Here is a 21,185-nt window from a genome sequence, read left to right on the forward strand (position 1 = left end):
GAACTCTGGGTCGTTGACAAGGATCTCAACAGGCCTCTTATGCCTCTTTTCCTCGGACTGTTGATAGGCAGTGAAATGCCTCTCAAACTGTCACAACTGCTCACTGCTGCCTGGTAACTGCTTGCTGAGTGCACAGCTCAACAGTTCCTGGAAAAGAGGCCTTAGTTATGTCAGAAGCTTCATTCATTTGATCCATATAGTTAGATGATAACATTGATCAGCTGTCTGCTGATTTGGCCCAGTGGTTAAAGCCTCAGGTATGGTGCCCTCAGGATGTAGCTGTGCTGTGAGTTCAAATCCCATTTTGGATGTTCTTCTTTTCAATAAAGCTCTTCTCTTTATACACCAGTGAGAGGACAGCATGTGTGAAGCTGCTCAATAAGCATGTTTTTAAAACCTTTACTTTTGCATTGGATAGTTGCAAACTTTCAAGTAAGCTAACCTGAGCCTGTAGGCAAGTGTGGCTTAGTGGTGAAGCTCCTTGGCTGATGTGTGAGAGGCTCGTGGTGGTCCCTGAGTTCCCATCTGGCACTTGGCAGTCTTTTGTTAGCAAGCCATCATTGGATCTCATAATAACTACTAAGTGTATGTGCACTCATATTTTTTACCATTGGTCATTCATTTGCAAACCTTTAAGTAAACCAAGGTGAGCACTCAGTGTCGGACTGGGAGGTGGAAAAACTGAGCAAATCCACATGCTGGCCAAGCAGCAGTAACCCTGTGTTATCACTCCCAATAGAAGCCTGCAGCAAGTCTTCACTGTGAGCAGCAACACCTGATTACTGCTGCTTGGCCGGCAAGTGGATTTCCTCAGCTGTTCCAGCTCCCAGTTCGACACCGAGCACTAGTGTTATGTGGTCATAGAAGGCCTAGTGGTGAAGCTCCTTGGCTGATGTGTGGTAGGCTTTAAGTAAACCGAGGTGGGGCCTGGTCGCATGTAGTCATTGGTGGCTCAGTGGTGAAGTATGCTGACTGTTGTGAAGCTTCCATACTTACGTTGGATCAAGCCTCACCATGGCTGTGTCCCCAAAACCAGCAATAGGAATGTTCTTTGGACAGAAAGAGCAAAGATGAGCATTTTGAAACTGCAGCTGCCTTCAGTGAACAGCTTCAATAGATCCATCTAGGTTAAACGCCAGCAAGAGCACTTTGCAATGTTGACGATTGGTTCATTACAGACAATTCAAACTAAATTTTGGAAGCTGAGACAGTTAGTGATGGTGTGACTTGTCCAAGGTCAAAAAGAGCCAACGCTGAGATTAGAACCCAAGTCTTTCAGGAATTATCGTAATGGTTACACTGCCCTTTGGAGTAATTAACCTGCAAGCTATGGCTCCTACTTTGTTCCATATAGTTTAAACAAACTAAGCCAGAAAACAATCCTTGTTCTGACTGGTTGGCCTTGTGGTGTAAGTATTTGGCCATGGTAAGTGTAGCTTTTAGTATTTAGCTGTGCTTTGAGTTCAAATCCCATTGTAGGTATACTTTTCAGTGAGTCCTCTGTATACGTCAGTGAAGTGACAGCAGCACGTCCAAAGCTAACCTGAGCCGCTGTAAGCTGTAGCCCAGCATGGCTTAGTGGTGAAGTTCTTTGGCAGAGGTGTGAGAGGCTTGTGGTAATCCATGAGTTCTCCTCTGGCTTTTGCCAGTATTTTCAGTAGCAGGCCATCATTGTCTCTCATAGTAACTACTCTTTTCAGTAATGCACCTTCTCTGTATACATCAGTGAGGTGGCAGCATGCGCAAAGCTGCTCAATAAGCATGTTTTTAAATTGTTTTCTTTTGCATTTTTACATTGTTTTCTTTTGCATCGGATAGTTGCAAATGTTCATGTAAGCCAACCTGAGCCTCTGGAAGCTGTAGCCAGGCATGGCCTAGTGGTGAAGCTCCTTGGCTGATGAAGCACATGGTGGATCGTGAGTTCTCCTCTGGCTTTGGCCATTATTTTCAGCAGCAAGCCTTCAGTGGATCTGATAGTAACTACTGAGCATGTCTATGAGATTTTCTTTACCATTGGTCATCTACAAACCTTTAAGTAAATCAAAGTGAGAGCTAATTAAGCGTGGTCATGGATGGCTTAGTGGTTAAGCTCCCTGACTGGCTTGTGTGAGGCTTCCAGGCTTAGGTTGGATCGAGACTCACCACTGGTGTATCCCCGCCAGAGCCCCCAGCACGAGGTGTGAAGGGTGGTGGGCGTGGGAACGTCCTTTGGGTGGCGTCGCTACAGAAGAATGTTTTAGTAACCAGCAGCTGTCTTCAGGAGACAACTTCAATTTTAAATAGATCCATCTAGGTAAATGCCAGCAAGAGCACTTTGCAACGTTGACAAGTGATTAGTGAAAGACCCTACAAACTAAGTTTTGGAAGCTGGGACGGTTGGTGATGAAGTGACTTGTCCAAGGTCACAAGGAGCCGACGCCAGGATTAGAACCCGGGTCTTTCAGGAATTCTCGTAATGGTTACGCTGACCTTCGGAGTAATTAACCTGTGAGATATGGCTCCTTCACAGAGGTAGCCAGCAAACTTTTAGCCTCTTAATACTTCTGCCACACGTTGTTCCACTTTGTTCCACATAGTTTAAACAAAGCAAGCTAGAAAGCACACTATTGTATGTCTTGATTGTTTGGCCTGGTGGTATAAGCATCAGGTTGGGGTGAGTGGAGATCTCAGGATCTTGGTGTGATATGAGTTCATATCCCAGCAAAGGATTTATTTTTTCCTTCACTAGGATACCATCACTGAATCTCATTTATCAGACAGCAATATGAACTAAGCCCCATCATAAACCCCATCTCACTCATTGCTGGAATCCACAGACTTCCAAATAAGCCCATCTGAAGTACTGCTCACAGTGGCCCTGTGGGCTAATCTTTAAGAAGTCTGTAGTTGCACCTGACTTGACTTTAAATTGTTTTCTGGATGTCGAACGTCAGTTTTCAAGGGTTATATTCAGTTCAGTGTTTATGATCAGGCCCGTTTCTACGGGTGTGCAAATGGTGCGGATTGAGCGGCAGGGAGTGTGGGCGCAGCGGCGGGGAGAGCAGGCATAGCAGAGTTTCAACTCACCTTCCTCGATCCCCCGCATGCACGCAGCCTCTATCTTCTTCCTGTTCCCAGCGTCCATCACGTTGGTAACAGCACCCCCTGTGATGACGTAACCGCATGTCATCACAGGGGGCGCTCTTGGCAATGCAATGGACACTAGGAACAGGAAGAATAATGAGGCTGCGTGTGTGCAGAGTGTGAAGGTGAGTTTCAATTCCACTATGCCTGCTCTCCCCCGTCCATGCTCGCTACTTATACTGTGGGCACCTACCTATCTAAAACTATACTGCATGCACCTACCTATCTAACCTCTACTGGGGGCACCTACCTATCTAACCTATTCTGGGGGCAACTATACAGGCTACCTATACGGGGGGGGGGGGACTTATAGCTGGCTAACCATACTAGGGGCAACTAGATCTGGCTAACCTATACTGGGGGCAACTATACAGGCTACCTATACTGGGGGAGGGGGGGACTTATAGCTGGCTAACCATACTAGGGGCAACTAGATCTGGCTAACCTATACTGGGGGCAACTATACAGGCTACCTATACTGGGGGAGGGGGGGACTTATAGCTGGCTAACCATACTAGGGGCAACTAGATCTGGCTAACCTATACTGGGGGGAACTATACAGGCTACCTATACTGGGGGGACCTATAGCTGGCTAACCATACTAGGGGCAACTAGATCTGGCTAACCTATGCTGCGGGCACCTATACCTGTCTCCACGTGGTGGTGGGGGGGGGTGATTTTTACACCCTCGCCATGTGTGCAATTTAGCCTAGAAACTGCTATGTTCAGGATGGACCGAGAAATCTGCTGTACGTGATGAACCTCACCTTTCTTGATTCAATCACATCAATTAATTTGAGCTGTGGCAGAAATGTGTGAGGAGGACCTTGAGGACTGTCTGGAGTTCTACATTCCAGGCACATTTTCTCTAGTCACATTCTTTCACTGAATCACAGTTATTACTATCTATTAAAGTGTAACTGTTGGGCATAAAATCAAAAATCAATTCTTTCTTTTTATCTGGTAAACAAGTAATAACGATGCTAACCAGGCAATCCAAAAGTTAAAATCACTATTATGTTTCTTGTTGATAAATGATCATTCCCCAGTTTACCTGACTCTTATTTGGTACACACAAAATTTGGTACGCAAAAAGGAAGTTGCAGGGCATGCTGGGTTGTCCTTTTTTCTTCTCTACTTCCCGTCAGACTTAGCTAATGCAGCCTGATTGGCTGAAGCCTCTTTCCCTCCTGTTTTCCCCTCCCACACCTCTGTTCCGCTCTGATTGGCCAATATTTCTCATGCTGAGACAATGCACTATCTATAGCCGAGGGCGGGCAATGCATACACAATCAGGCAGAGGAGAGTAAAGGTGGCCATACACTGGCCCGATTCCCGGCCGTTTCGACAGCAGATTCGATCCTGGGATCGAATCTGCTGCCAATCGTTCGCGGTAAACGCCGCCGACGATCCGATTTCCTCCCGAAATCGGATCGGTCCGTCGATCGCGCCGTGCGGGAAATTACCCTCGATCGCCCGCGGGTAAAGTGCGCGTCGCTAGCGGCGGCCGATCCGATGAAAAATACATTACCTGATGCGGGCTCCTGGGCGTCTTCTCTGCATCTTCTCAGCGCTGCACCCGCTCCATCCCGGCGCTTCCTGGGTCACTGCAGTGACCCAGGAAGTTCAAATAGAGAAGCTATTGAACTTCCTGGTCACGGAGTGACACAGGAAGCGCCGGGATGGAGCGGGTGCAGCGCTGAGAAGATGCCGAGAAGACGCCCGGGAGCCCGCATCAGGTAATGTATACGGGGGGGGGGGGGGGACAGGCGGCAGGAGCAGCTGAACAGATTGTGATCGGTTTCAGGCTGAAATCGATTCACAATCTGTTTGCAGTAAAGGCAGCCATACGATCCCTATCTGATCAGATTCGATCAGATAGGGATCTGTCAGCTGGTCGATCTGATGGCACATCGACCAGTGTATGGCTGCCTTAAGGGAGGAAATGACATCAGGATTGGCTTCAAAATAGCCGCAGCTAAAATGGGAAAAGCTAAGAAGTATTTTTTTCTTTTTTACTGTAGAAAAACCACTAAGATCAAAAAGAGGACAGTGCAATACATATGTTATGTAAGTAGAGAAAGTATTTATCTACATATATAAGCTTTTTTTTTCCTGAGATAGTATGGCTGACAGCTCCTCTTTAAGACACTTCAGCATGTGTAAATTTTACCTTCTTTTCTTCAATGCGTGTAGTTGCTTTAAAAACATAAAGTCCATATGAAGATGCATACTGGTCAGAGATAGGAGATCCTCACCCAACAACATATGTTGACATGGGTGGTGGAGATCCATACTCATGTTAACATTAGGGACAGTCAATTATGGATGGTCAATGGATGCAAATAATGCATTCTACTTCTTAACCACTTAAGTACCAGCAGTCTCTGCACCCTTAAGGACCAGAGACCGCCAGTACCAGAAACTGCTGAATCACTGCGCATAGCCACCCCTACCGCTGTCCACCCAGAGCCTCAGGCCACCATGTCTATGACGGGAAGGCTCTGTGAACCAATCAGGAGCAGCTTTCATTGGCCTCTGACCATGTGATCAATGTAAGCCAATGGGAGTTGCTTACATTGATGACAGCGTCAGGAGCCAATGAAAGCTGCTCTTGATCGGCTCACACAGCTCTCCCGTCATGGAGACGGCAGGGTCGAATGAGCTGCGGTGGGGAGAGGATGACGCAATTGTCAGGAGCGACAAAATCATCGAACGTGTGGCGGCGATGAGGTGAAATCTATGCCCTGGCAGTTATTAGAGCATCAAAACAGGGCGTAGATTTCAATCATGGCTGTCCAGAAGTGGTTAAAGTGAACCGAAGCTAATAACTTCATCTCGGCTCTAAAAGATAAGCAACAGCATAACAACCTTTAAATAAAAGCACATTTCTTCTTTACAAAATCCTTTGTTCTCTGTAAATGCACACAGGATACATTTCTCTGCTTTCCTTGTCTGCTGTGCAGGAATTTAGATGAGAAAGAAAAAGGAACTGTAGTGAAAAAATAGCATAATGAATAAAATTGCTTATTGTTTACAGTATTCATTTATAGATTGTTTAGCCAGTGTTTGCCCATTGTAAAATCTTTCCTCTCCCTGATTTATACTCAGAAATGTATCACTGGTGGTGACATCTTTAGTCCTGTCAGATGATGTTTGTTTACTCAGAGTTCTAAAGCCAGTTCAAAATATGCCTGGGCTCCCAGAATTCTGTGGGGGTGGGTATTCCGCATAGCTAAACAGCCTAGGCTGTTGCATCACTTCTACATAGCAATATACAGCTATATATAGATATTGGAAGCAGTGGCGTAACTAGAGCTCACTGGGCCCCCGTGCAAAACTGTGGGTGGGGCCCCCCTTTGACCCTGCTGAACACTGAATAGGGACTGTCTACAAATCTTTGTCTGCTAAACTTTGTATGATTCCTTATCCGTGGCTGAGTAGATGCAGTCAGTAGAACAATTGTGCAGAGAGCAGAAAGTTTTTTCTCTCCATACCCTTAGTTGTCAGTTTCTAAGGGCAGGGGAATGAAACTTCTCTCCCCCCCCCCCCTCACACGGGGCCCCCCTGCAGCTGCGTACTTTGCAGGGTCTATTGCTACGCCCCTGATTGGAAGTGTTTCTGAAACCAGGAAAATGAACATAAAATTGGATATCCTGAATAATTTGCTGCATCCTACTATATGTCACTGCAGGGCTTGTTTAAGATGAATTACTTACTAGTTTATTATGAAAATCATGTTATGTGAGGTCATGCATGTTTGTGCTGCTTGCTCTTTTTTTTATTTAATTTTTTACCCTTTTTTAAAAAAAAAAAAAGCATCATGTTTGCAGCTGATAGCCTATTGTAATAGTTACAGTATGTCTAGTTGCTGGGATGGTGAGGGACTGTAGGCCTCGGCCTAGTCATGCTTTCTCAGGCCTTAGGCAGGAATGTGAGGTGAAGGCAGGTAAGGTCTTGCATTTGTGTATGACAGACAGTTGTAAGTTTAGCTGCCTGTAAGTGACGGATTCTTTCTGTAGAAGAGTCTTATATATGCCAGAGAGTAACTCTGCAAGTCTGTTATGGACTCTATGGCCCAAATGCAATTCACTTTTACTCCTAGGTGATATTTTCACAACTCATCGATAAAATGCCCTTTAGGCCCCATTCAAACGCTAGCGCTTTTGAAAGCGCTAGTGTAATAAAACCCTGTGGGCCCGTTCTTACCTGGGCGATTTGCGCTAATTGCCGCAAATCGCGAAACGCAAACGCGTAGCCTGCACCATTTTCAGGCGATTTCCTGGCTATCGCGTTTCAGTGCTATAGAAGTGCTAGACGCGATCACGGAGAACTCACTGCACTGTCCAGTGATTTTTCTGCGTAATATCGCGGAAAAATCACTCCTGCAAAACGCCGGCAATCGCTTCTAAGTGTGAATGGGGCCTTAAAGTAAACCAGAGACGTCAAATTCTAAAGATTTGATACTTACCGGGGGCTTCCTCCAGCCCCATAAGCTTGTCTGAGTCCCACGCCGTCCTCCCGCGGTCTGCCGCTCAGCCGCAATCAGGCCCTGGAACAGGTTCAGTCACGTCACTCCAGGTCTACTGAGCTTGCGCGGGAGGTCTGCGCATGTGCAGACGACCCAGATTGGACCTGACTGAGCTGTTACAGGCAGGGGGTGAAGGAGCGATGATTCGCCGTGTTCCAACTCTGCGTTCCATCGCTCGCCACTTCCTGCTATGCCGCCCGCTGTACTTGCGGAAGTGACGAATGGTGAAACGCAGCGCTGGATGATAAGGAGGTGAGTCATTGCTCCCCCACACCCTGACTGACACTGCGCTAATAGCTGAAGGGGGGGCGCAGACCGGGGGAGACCCAGGTGAGGGAGGGGGGGTCCAACCCCACCTCCCCTCCGCTTTGCCCTCTGCCCCCTTCCTGGCTGCTACCCTCTCCAGCTCGGCAGCCCCCCCACCCATGCCCAGGCGGGCATCACCATCCCACTTTCGCTGCCTGAGGAACCTGCTTCTCCCCGCCTCATGGGCGGCCTGGGGCTGAAATCCGTTACTGACTATTCTTAGTAAAGAATGATAAAAATCTCTTGCCCAGCCATTTTTCTTTCATTTAAAGGACAACTGTAGTGAGAAGAATATGGAGGCTGCCATATTTATTTCCTTTTAAACAATACCAGTTGCCTGGCAGCCCTGCTGATCTCTTTGGCTGCAAGTAGTGTCTGAATCACACACCAGAAACACACACCACCACCGCTGTGCCCGCTGCCCCCCTTCCTGGCTGCTACCCACTCAAGGCTACCTATACTGGGGGCAATTATACTACCTGGGGGGCAGCATCCTCACAAGTTTGTATCGATAGAGGAGTATCATTATCTCCAGAAAAAAAACTTTCCACCATTCCAAGCATTCCAATACTTCCCATTTACAACACTGCTGATCCCATTTACTCTTGAAACCGTAGGGAACTTTAAAAAAAAAAAGACACCTTGCGTTCCACATTCAAACGTCGACGTTTTTTAAATATTTTGAGGGGAAAAAAAAACCAATAAAAATAACCTCAACACAAGCGCTACACCTGCTCAAAGAATCCCCCGAGACAGACAGCCCAGCACAATGCATTTCATTACAGCGAGCCTGAACTCAGAACTCCCTCTCTACGCTAGAAGAGAAGCAGCAGCATAATAACCTTTACAGAAAAACATTCCTTTGTTACAGCTGATAGAAATCATGCAATAAATCTGCAGTGTGTCTACTTCCTGCTTTCACGGATGCAGACATGGTGCTTGATTCACTAAAACGTGCAAAGTGTTAGCACGCCAGTGAAAAGCCACTTTGCACATGCTAACATGCTTTGCACGTCCTAACATCCGCGTAAGAGTTTGCAAGCGTAAAGTTTTGCATGCAAACGCTTCGCGTGCAAAGTACCGTGAACTGCACTGGCTTCACGTGATAATGATAGTTAGCATGCGAAGTCAGTGCAGATCACCCGAGCGTAGGGATGAGCGTAATGACCTAATTACGAATTTCCGAAATTTCGCAAAATTACTACAATTACGATTTTAGCAGTAATCGAAATTTCGTAATTTTCGCAAATTACGCAAATTTTCGTAATTACGATTACGAAATTTAGTATTTTAAAGTTTGCAAAGGTTTCTATCCCTCTAGATGCCTAAAATGAATAACCCTCCTCCTCCTCTCTCTCTCTCTCTCTCCAGAGATTTGTAGTATTTCAAAACCATACTCACATTCATGACATGTCCAGGGATCAAACCCAGGCCAACCACATGGAAGACAGCTATGCTCACCACCATACCACCAAACACACACTAAATAGACTGCTAACCTAAATCTTACTTGTAGACAGTCATATGAGACACATGCTGGGTGCAGGGCTTTGTGATTGGACCATGCGATAGAGTGAGGTGCAAAAATGAAATCATGCCTAGCAGAGGATGGTTTCACAGTGCTAAATGCTATGCTGGCTGTGGTGCAATTGGTTAGTGTGTCTGGCTGGTAACAGCAAGGTTACAGGTTCAATTCCATCCAGGCATGTCTTTTCCTTTTGCGTTCAACAGTTGTCCAAACAGAGCCAACAGAGCCCCAGATAGCCATGTAGAGTTAGGTCACAGCTAGCCTGGCTGTGGTGCAATTGGTTAGTGCGTCTGGCTGGTAACAGCAAGGTTACAGGTTCGATTCCATCCAGGCATGTCTTTTCCTTTTGCGTTCAACAGTTGTCCAAACAGAGCCAACAGAGCCCCAGATAGCCATGTAGAGTTAGGTCACAGCTAGCCTGGCTGTGGTGCAATTGGTTAGTGCGTCTGGCTGGTAACAGCAAGGTTACAGGTTCAATTCCATCCAGGCATGTCTTTTCCTTTTGCGTGCGCGCGCTGCGCCATTGAACCCCATGGGGTATTTTGCGTGCGTAAAACTTTACGCATGCAAAACTTTGTGCTCGGTGTTTGGACAACTGTTGAACTCAAAAGGAAAAGACATGCCTGGATGGAATCGAACCTGTAACCTTGCTGTTACCAGCCAGACACACTAACCAATTGCACCACAGCCAGGCTAGCTGTGACCTAACTCTACATGGCTATCTGGGGCTCTGTTGGCTCTGTTTGGACAACTGTTGAACGCAAAAGGAAAAGACATGCCTGGATGGAATCGAACCTGTAACCTTGCTGTTACCAGCCAGACACACTAACCAATTGCAGAACAGCCAGGCTAGCTGTGACCTAACTCTACATGGCTATCTGGGGCTCTGTTGGCTCTGTTTGGACAACTGTTGAACGCAAAAGGAAAAGACATGCCTGGATGGAATCGAACCTGTAACCTTGCTGTTACCAGCCAGACGCACTAACCAATTGCACCACAGCCAGCCTAGCATTTAGCATTGTGAAACCATCCTCTGCTAGGCATGATTTCATTTTTGCACCTCACTCTATCGCATGGTCCATGGTCCAATCACAAAGCCCTGCACCCAGCATGTGTCTCATATGACTGTCTACAAGTAAGATTTAGGTTAGCAGTCTATTTAGTGTGTGTTTGGTGGTATGGTGGTGAGCATAGCTGTCTTCCATGTGGTTGGCCTGGGTTTGATCCCTGGACATGTCATGAATGTGAGTATGGTTTTGAAATACTACAGATCTCTGGAGAGAGAGAGAGGAGGAGGAGGGCGGGCTGGCTGTGCTATTCATTTTAGGCATCTAGAGGGATAGAAACCCTTACAAACCTGAAAAAGTAAAATTTCGGTTGGAGACACGAAATTCGTCATTACGGGAGTGAAATTTCGATTACGAAATTGTAAATTACGAGTTGAAAATTAATTACGAAATTACGAATTTGGGTCGTAATGTTAAATTTCGCATTCGTAATAAAAGCAGTTCGAAATTTCGAAAATTTCGGCTCATCTCTACCCGAGCGCAATGTAAAACATTGATTATTACTGTATATACTTCATTATGCGGCGCGCATAAAACTTTGCGCGCGTCGCTTTATAGTACCGCACATGTTAATGTAACCACCATTCATAATTACATTAACATACTCTATTTTACTGTGCGGGGAAGGCTCCATTGATTTCAAAGCTTTGCACATGCTAACTAGGGTGCTAAGTAGTTTGCACATGCTAACTAGGGTGCTAAGTAGTTTGCACGTGCTAACTAGGGTGCTAAGTAGTTTGCACATGCTAACTAGGGTGCTAAGTAGTTTGCACGTGCTAACTAGGGTGCTAAGTTGTTTGCAAGTGCTAACTAGGGTGCTAAGTAGTTTGCACATACTAACTAGGGTGCTAAGTAGTTTGCACGTGCTAACTAGGGGCTTAAGTAGTTTGCACGTGCTAACTAGGGGCTTAAGTAGTTTGCACGTGCTAACTAGGGTGCTAAGTAGTTTGCACGTGCTAACTAGGGTGCTAAGTAGTTTGCACGTGCTAACTAGGGTGCTAAGTAGTTTGCACGTGCAAACTAGGGTGCTAAGTAGTTTGCATGTGCTAACTAGGGTGCTAAGTAGTTTGCGGGTGCTAAGTAGTTTGCACGTGCTAACTAGGGTGCTAAGTTGTTTGCACGTGCTAACTAGGGTGCTAAGTTGTTTGCACGTGCTAACTAGGGTGCTAAGTAATTTGCACGTGCTAACTAGGGTGCTAAGTAATTTGCACGTGCTAACTACTTAGCACCCTAGTTTGCACATGCAAAGCTTTTAGGCGTGATAACCGAGTTATTACGCTTTTGTGAATCAAGCCCATATTGTTAATATCCTGTGTTTATAAACTAGCTTCTCTGCTGAGGCAGCCAGATGACACAGCTGAGAGATCAAATTACAACTTATGATTAGTTAGGCCCGGTTCACATTAGCGGTGGCCGTCCGGAATCGCCGTGCCGGAGCCGGACCGCTTGCAGAACGGACGGAACGGACGCACGGCAATAGCAATGAAAGCCTATGCGTCCGTTCACATGCGTCCGTTCTGCCGGACCGGATCCGGACTCCGGTGTCCGTTCCAACATGCGCTATTTTTTGGTCCGGCTCCTCCGGCAGCCGTATCCGGAGCGGAGCCGGACTGCACCATCCGGCCAATACAAAGCAATGAGAGCCGGAGAGCGCACAACACACTGGCTACAAAAACCGGACGTTCTACCCCACTTCCTATGCATTTTGAATGGGGACCACATGGGCCCAGCGTTCAAAGAGTGGGGCAGCAGCGATTTCATGCTGGAGCTCGTTTTGGCAGCAACATGTCTGATGTCTGATAACGAGGAGGCGAACAACAGGAAGGAGAGAATTCCCAGGTTTACGAGTAAAAAATGCCTGGATCCATGGTCCCAACTGCAGTCTCTGTATCCACGTATGGTCTCCACACGTCCACCTGTCTCCAACAATGACCCCAGACCCTTCTGCTGACCTCCCAGACCCCAGGTATTTACAGGATGGTATCTCCTTAAGAAACCGGATCCGGACCGCAACCGTGTTCACACCGCACGGAAACCGGATGCAAACGGACCGGATCCGGACCGGATCCGGATAGGAACCGTACGGATCAGGTCCGGTCCGGCTCCGGTGCGGTCCGGACATCCGGTGCGGTTTTGACAAAACCGCAAGTGTGAACGGGGCCTTACAGATGAGTAGGAATTAGACAGGCTAAACTCTCTAAATACATACAGGTTGCAAACTCTCTAAATACATACAGGTTGCATTTCTCTGTTTTCTTTCTGTCCTGTGCAAGAGTTCAGGTCCACTTTAACTAGTGTGTGAGAGTCCTCCTCTAAATATTACTGTATCCCCTCCTAATCTTCTCCTGCCTTCCTTTTATCCGAAAACCGCCAGACTCTTAGCGGGCGCCGGATTAAGTATGTATTTCTCTGTGTAATTAACAGTTCACTAATTAGAAACTTACAGTAATGCTGGGAATGGATCCAGCCGCCGCACGCTGAGCAGATATCCGCTGGCAGGATTAGTGGCAGAAGCCACCCACGCTCTCTGCATCTCCTCCAGCGGCTCAGCTATCTCCCGCCTGATCCGCAGCACAATCTATAGCTGGATCGCTGCCTCTCTCCTCGCAGCTTTACAGCAGCAGGTGCGAATCTGACTGCATGGATGTTGTGTCTTTTCTATGTATCTTTATTACTGTACACTCCTTCCTTGTTTAGGCCTTAGAACTCCGCCGCTGTCTGCGTTTACTGCCAGCCATTTGCCAGTCCAGTTCTCTTTTAGAGGACTTGTTGCAGCTTTTAGGAATGACAGACGCTCAAACTCTTTAAGTGTACCGGAGACGTTAAAAATTAAACATTTAATTCTTACCCGGGACTTCCTCCAGCCCCATAAACCCGTGCAAGTCCCTCGCCGTCCTCCTGTGTGCCTCTGTTCAGCCGCAAACAACCCGAGTAACTGGCTCAGTCGCATCAGTCAGAGTTTTCTGTGCATGCATGGACCCCCCCAGTTACCGGGACTGAACGGAGGCCCGTGGTTGGACGGCGAGGGGCTCACACGTGCTTATGGGGCTGGAGGAAGCCCCAGGTAAGAATCAAATCTTTATTTTTGAACGTCTCTGGTACACTTTAAAGAGGAACTCCAGTGAACATTTAACTGTTGGCAGGTGATGTAGCTGCTGCATGGTTTTGGCAGTTGGAAACAGCTGTAAACAGCTATTTCCCACAAAAGTTCAAACTTTTCTTGTGGGAGGGGTTACTTGTGGGAGGGGTTTTACCACAATATCAGTCATACAGCGCCCCCTGATAGTCTGTCTGTGAATAGGAATAGATTTCTCATGTAAAAGGGGGTATCAGCTACTGATTGGGATAAGGTTCAATTTTTGGTCGGAGTTTCTCTTTAAGCCCCGTATACACACTTAAGTTCTCTGAGGTACCCAATTATCCGGCGTGTGTACAGTGGCCCCCGACCAGCGACTGCCGCTCAGCCAGTGATCTGTCAGGCTGATCAACTGCCCGGCGACAGCCAATTGCCTTGCCTTGGCGCTCGACCCGCCCACCGCGTGACGTCACGTATACACCGCTACATTGGCCCTCTGCCTCCCCACATTAAAACAGAGCACGTAGTTAGCCTGCAGGCTGACGTGTCTGTACATTGATGATACAATCAGGATTGTTCAGTCTTACCAGATCTATGTAGTTCGTGCACTCATCTCGATCACACGCCCGTCACTGTGAGCGTTCCGCGCCTGCAGGTTTCATTTTTTTCAGTAATCCATTTTTTAGGTCTGTTCAGGGTCACTGTAAGCACTTAAAGAGACTCTGTAACAAAATGTTCAGCCTTATTTCTTCTATCCTATAAGTTCCTATGCCTGTTCTAATGTGCTCTGTCTTACTGCAGCCTTTCCTAGTTGCACAATGGCTGTATTATCTCTGTTATATGATCTAATCTTCTCTCCTCTGTCGGGCTGAGGCAGTCAGGCTGGAATGTGCTTTGCTGCTTGTGATTGGCTAGAAGCTATACACACCCTCTCCAGGCCCCCTGCACACTCTGTATGACTCACACACTCAGCTCCTCTCAGCCTATGACTTGCTATGTCTTTTGTTCGTAAACACTGGATAAAAATGGCAATTTACAAGCCAGGATCGCTGCAGGGAGTGGCAGAAACAGCACAGAGGAATAGAATCAATGGTATGCTTTTTATTGTAAGAATTTTAGAGTACAGATTCTCTTTAAAGCGTAACTGTAATGTTTAAAGTAATGTTCCAGAGTTTTCCCCAGTCTCATTGCGCCCCTCTTACACTGTGCTGGGACTCGCTGAACAAACTTCGACAATAAAGACTAAGATTGCTTGCGGCTGAGCTCCTCTCCATGCAGGGGTGTAACTAGAAATCACTGGGCCCCCCTATGAAACTATGGATGCCCCCCCCCCCCCCTCGCTTTCTGCACAGGTAAACTGAGAACCAATGTCATTTAGCTGGCTAGTGCACACTTGAATGTGTTTGCCCCATGCAGTAAAACACTGCAGGCATTTTCTCTATCAATTACATTAGCTTCTGTGATAAAACGTGCATGTTTACACACATACAGACACACATGGGGCTTGACCCACTAAACCGTGATAACTCATATCACGGCCGCGCTAGCGGTTTCTTGCGCAATTTCGCGTTTATCACGAATTTTCACACAAAATCGAAAATTTTCACCCGCGGTTTTGCGCGGAAATTTGCGATTGCTGGAGAAAATGCAAAAACTCATGCAAAACGTGAAATTGCGCACAAAAACGCTATCGCGGCCATGATATGAGTTTAGTGAATCAAGCCCATGGTGTGAAAATGCATACAGAAAACCAACAGACGACTGTGCTTCCAGCCTCAGCTTATTACACTCACCCTGTCCATCTCTGATGGAGCAGAACTGGCTCTACAGACTCCTCCAGCATCACTACAGTACAGAGCACTTGGGAAGGGGGTGGAGAGGCTGGGGGCTAGGTACTGTACACAAGACCCTGAATGGGGACTCTCTTCAAATCTTTGTCTTTAAAACTCTGTATGATTCCTTATCAGTGGCTGAGCAGATGCAGTCATTAGAACAATTGTGCAGAGAGCAGAAAGTTTTTTTTCTCTCTGTGCCCTTAGTTGTCAGTCTCTCAGGACAGGGAAAAGAAACTTCTCCCCCCCCCCTCGTGGCTTCTGGGCCCCCCGTGGCTGCAACCCTTGCAGGGTCTATTGTTACACCCCTGTTTCCATGTATGAGCGCAGCCACACAGGTGCTCCTGCAGTGCTTTGTGCCGTGTGCACAAGAGGCTCCATGCCACTGCCAGGCGCAAACCCACTGGTGCCTGCATAGTGTGGCCGCACTCATGTATGGAGGGGAGCATGACCACGAAGATAAGGAGGATCCCAGCCGGTAGCAGAGGCGTTGCCAAGGATTGGGGATTCCGCCCCACTGACATAAGTAAACAACTTTTTTGTTTGTTTTTGAAATGTTACTTTAATATCAAGAGATTATTTAAATTTTCAGTCCTCATCTACTGTTATTTCTCACAGCAAACGATGGCGATTACTGGAGGCTGCTGAACCCAGGCGAGTACGCCGTCACTGCCAAAGCTGAAGGCTTCACACCTTCTACCAAGAACTGCCACGTGGGCTACGACATGGGAGCCACACGGTGCGACTTCGTTTTGACAAAGTCCAACCTGGCGCGGATCAAGGAGATCATGGAGAGATTCGGGAGGCAGCCGGTCAGCATGTCCGCGCAGCGCAAGAGGGTACGCGTCAGATCAGGACGTCACATCTAGACACGAGCCCCCCACGACATCAGGCTTGTCACCAAAGTCACCCGGCACGGGAAAGGGTACTGGAGCTTAACCGACCAACAACTCCGAGCTTTTGAGAACTTTGCGTATCTGGCTTTTTGCACATAAACTTTCTAAACTTCTACTTTGCTTGAAAGAACCATATTTGTTGGGCATACGCTAGCAATTCTTCAAGAAGCCAATTATAAAAAAAAAAAATAATATATGAACTATATCTTGAGCTAGCCATTTAGTAGACTCTTACTTCAAGATAAAGATGAAGAAGAAGCCTTTTAGCGTGAAATGAAGAGAGCAGCTCGTTGTTGCGAGCGGTACGGCCGCCGTGAAAAGCAAGTCTGAATCGCAGAAGATGGCAGATGAAGTGATAAAGCAGACATGATCATTTAAAGGGGTTCTTTCGCGAAAAAAGTAGGCAGTTAGAAAATGTGACAGATGAAAGGTTTTGGGCCAGTCCATCTTTTTAAGGGGGATTCTCAGGGCTTTCTTTGTTTTCAACAGCATTTCCTGAACAACAGTTGCAAAATCTAACTGACATAATAGTGTGCAAGTGATTAGGGAGGCCGGCTGGTATCTTGCTATTTTGGCAGTTAAACTGCTGTTCAGGAAATGCTGTTGAAAACAAAGAAAGCCCTGAGAATCCCCCTTAAAAAGATGGACTGTCCCAAAACCTGTCATCTGTCACATTTTTTAACTGCCTACTTTTTTCGCGAAAGAACCCCTTTAAGGACAACTCCTGTGAAAAAGTAAGCAGTTAAAATCTCACAGAACCGACAGGTTTTGGACTAGTCCCTCTCCTCAGGGTTTTCTTTGTTTTTAAAAGCAGTTGTTAAGTTTAACTGCCAAAACAGTAAGATGCCAGCCAGCCTCCCTAACGGCAGCTAGACTTAGCAACTGCCGTTCAGGAAATGTTTTTGAACACGAAGAAAGCCCTGAGAATCCCCCATGAGGAGAAACCTGTCTGTTTTTTCAGATTTTATCTGCTTACTTTTTTCGCTGGAGTGTTCCTTTAAACAGGCATCATTCCTGAAGGACAAGACGATGATCACTAGACCTGGACTTCAGCACTTACCCCCTCCCTTTCTCTTATATTTTTGTCATTGTTCCTCCCCTGTGACATTGCCTCACCTACGTGACACTTAATCTGTTCCGTTTTAACGCTGTAAAATGCCACAGTAGACCGTAATCCTTTTGGATAGGCCTCACGGCGTTTTTACGGCCACTGGCTGGAGCAGTGTCTTCTGCATGGTACCAGAGTAAATGTTGTAAAATTGGTTATCGTAGAAATAAATAATAAATAATCTGAATATGGTAAACTGGATGGAACAATGAAACCATTAGTTTGTTTTAGAGGAACTTTAGTGAAAAGGGGGGGGGGGGGGGGGGGGGAATCAATACGTAATAATTTACAAAATAGAAGAGAGATCAAGAAACGATTGATATTCGCCATGTCATTTGGTCATATTGTTTAATTTACAATCAGCCTGCAGGTTATCATCTTTACTACTGGCAGACAGCCAGCACAAACTGGCATTCTCTATAACCACACCCCCTAACAACGCGATAGGCTAAAGGTGCGCATACACGCCATACTTCCGCCAACGACGGGTCCACCAGACCCTCCCGCTGGGCGGACGTTCTGCCGACAGTAGGACATGTGTACGTGCTGTCAGCAGACTGATAAGGCTGTTTCTGAACGATCCGCTCAGAGGGAGATACTGGTTGCTTGGCAGTCGGAAACAGCTGTTACTTCCCACAATGCAGGAAGGCTTTCACAGTGCGATGTCAGGACCATGGTCAGTGGATATTGTGGTGAAACCATGGGAGCGGTTTTACCACAATATCAGCCATAAAGACCCCCCGCCCCTTGATGATCTATTCAAGAAAAGGAATAGATTTCCCATGAGAAAGTGGGTATCAGCTACTGATTGGGATGAAGTACAATCCTTGCCTTAGGTCCTCATTAAGTGTCTTCTCCTGAGATTCTGGAGGTGATCCAGGAGATGATAGTTTTCTGAGTTTAGCTTCAAGTGTATTGTAAGTAGCATGCAACTTAAAACCCGATTAGTTAAAGTCAGCAGCTATGGAGTTTGATTGGCTCTGTTTCAAGTCACATGTCATTTGCAACAAACTTGGAAAATTGGCATTCCTATAATCATCTCTAATACGCTAGAGCTGATCTATAAGCTGCTAATAATCCCAGTTTGTGTGTTAATTTAAAGCACACTTGAAGTGAGAAGGATATGGAGACCGCCATGTTTATTTCCTTTTATACAATGCAGATTGCCTGGCTGTCCTCTGCCTCTAATACAGCAAAGTCCCCAGTATCTGGCATCGGCAGGGATCGCCTGATGCCAGATACATGTGCTTGCCAGCTGAAAAAGCACAAAGGGTGCCCACTGCTGCACCCGACTGGTCTATGTTCAAGCTGCATAAGCTGGCATACAAAATTTGGATAATCATGCATCAATTATTGGATTATTTGCATTGGGCTAAACTATCCATGATCTCAGGGCTGGAGTACGGGTTAACTAAGGCCTGGTTCACATTAGCGTTGAGTGGAACAGAAGCGGAACGTATACTGTACAAACGGTAGGGATAACCTCAAGCCTGGTGTATGGATGACACAGGGGCTGAATTATGGATGACTAGGGGCTGAAGTATGGATGACTAGGGGCTGGAGTACGGGTAACCTCGGGGCTGGAGTACGGGTAACCTCAGGGCTGGAGTACGGGTAACCTCGAGGCCGGAGTACGGGTAACCTCGAGGCCGGAGTACGGGTAACCTCAGGGATGGAGTACAGGCAACCTCGGGGCTGGAGTACAGGTAACCTCGGGGCTGGAGTACGGGTAACCTCAGGGCTGGAGTACGGGTAACCTCGAGGCCGGAGTACGGGTAACCTCGAGGCCGGAGTACGGGTAACCTCAGGGATGGAGTACAGGCAACCTCGGGGCTGGAGTACGGGTAACCTCGGGGCTGGAGTACGGGTAACCTCGGGGCTGGAGTACGGGTAACCTCGGGGCTGGAGTACGGGTAACCTCAGTGCTGGAGTATGGGTAACCTTGGGGCTGGAGCATGGGAAACCTCAGGGATGGAGTACGGATAACCTCGGGGCTGGAGTACGGGTAACCTCAGGGATGGAGTACAGACAACCTCGGGGCTGGAGTACGGGTAACCTCGGGGCTGGAGTACGGGTAACCTCAGTGCTGGAGTATGGGTAACCTTGGGGCTGGAGCATGCGAAACCTCAGGGATGGAGTACGGATAACCTTGGGACTGGAGTATGAGTAACCTCGAGACTGGAGTATGAGTAATTTCAGGACTGGAGTACAGGTAAGCTCAGGGTGGAGAACGGTAACCTGGGGCCTGCAGTGCTGGAATATGGTAACCTCAGGCCTGGACTACTGGAAGCTTCAGGCCCTACATAGACTTTCTGCATCCCGTATGTTTCCTCTGAAAGGAGTTGAGGAGGTTTCTCTTTCTGTGATGCACTGATCACAGATTTTACCAATGAATCCCATGGACCCAGTGGCAGGGTAATGGTCCCTCTGGCTGGTAGATTTAGCAGAGGCTCACGTTTCGTAGAAAATGCGCTCCCCCCTCATACAGAATAACTCTCAGCAGATGTGCTGACACTGGCTCACTCCAAGTGTGGAACTAATTCACTTCCCATAATCCAGCAAGAGCAGACAGTCAGGGGCTCAGGTTAACCTCTTATATAGAGGAAAGCAGGAATTCCCATCAGGATCAGGGAGTGGCGAAGGCACACGAGTCTGGATGGTCCAAGGGCTATGTGCACACATGCTTTTATCCCATCACACGATCTCTAATGACCACTGATGGAGGATGCAGGTCATTTCTAATGAATTTTTAAACGATAAGTTAGGTAAAATGAAATGGTTAAAATGCCACTCAGAATTGCTTCCAGATTAGTAATAAAGTTATACAGTACTACATTACTGTTTTTTTGGCATACATGTAAAAAAGGCGCCTGGAAAAAAGGACACGGGAGATTGCTGCTAGTGGAATATCGGTAAAATTACAGATATTACTACTGCTGAATTCCAGTAGTAAAATATTGGTAATATTTACTAATATTTTAATATGTCCCAACCTAACCCTACTCTCCCAAAAAACCCTCCCTACCGATGCCTAACTCTAAGACCTCCCTTTAACGATGCCTAACCCTAAGATCTCCTTCTACCGATGCCTAACCCTAAGATCTCCTTCTACTGATGCCTAACCCTAAGACCTCCCTCTACCAATGCTTAACCTCCTTAGCGGTATGCCTGACTTTGTGTCGGGCATACCGCTTGCTGGCCCCAGGAGTCCCCAGTATAAATTTAACAGATCCCACACCTGTAAAAGCTTTAGCTAGCACCGGGCTAGCTAGTACAGGTTGCCGGCACCCCCCGATCGCTAATGATCCCCCCGACCCCCACCCCCCCCTGCTAATACATTCCCCAGCCTGCGATCGCGCAGCCTCCCTGCACAGCTCCAGTCTCTCTATGAGGAGGATCGGGTTTGCGCATGACGTCATGATGTCGGCGATGTCATGACGTCATGTGCGATCCTCCCCAAAGTGAAGACTGGAGCTGTTCGGGGAGGCTGCGCCAATCGCTGGATCCAGGCTGGGTAATGTATTAGTGGGAGGATCAGCAGCAATCGGGGGTGCCGGCAACTTATACTACTAGCTAGCCTAGTGCTAGCTAAAGCTGTTACAGGCATGGAATCTGTTAAATTTCTACAGGGGGACTCTGGCTTTAAAACCTCCTGAGCGGCGTAATGCTCAGGAGGTTAACCCTAAGACCGCCCTTTACCGATGCCTGATTCTAAGAC

At 47.2% G+C, this 21,185-nt stretch overlaps 1 protein-coding gene across 1 annotated transcript in view; it reads left to right on the forward strand.

The window, feature by feature from the left end:
- The window catches only part of CPXM2 (carboxypeptidase X, M14 family member 2), a 177,757-nt gene extending 161,193 nt beyond the window's left edge, over positions 1–16,564 (forward strand). The window contains exon 15 of the mRNA XM_068255048.1: positions 16,082–16,564. Within this exon, the coding sequence (XP_068111149.1) occupies positions 16,082–16,332 (251 nt within the window). The 3' untranslated portion in view covers positions 16,333–16,564. The remainder of the gene's footprint in view (positions 1–16,081) is intronic.
- The last annotated feature ends 4,621 nt before the right edge of the window (positions 16,565–21,185 follow it).

The sequence above is a fragment of the Hyperolius riggenbachi genome, chromosome 10 (genome assembly GCF_040937935.1).
Source record: "Hyperolius riggenbachi isolate aHypRig1 chromosome 10, aHypRig1.pri, whole genome shotgun sequence".
NCBI classification, from domain to species: domain Eukaryota; kingdom Metazoa; phylum Chordata; class Amphibia; order Anura; family Hyperoliidae; genus Hyperolius; species Hyperolius riggenbachi.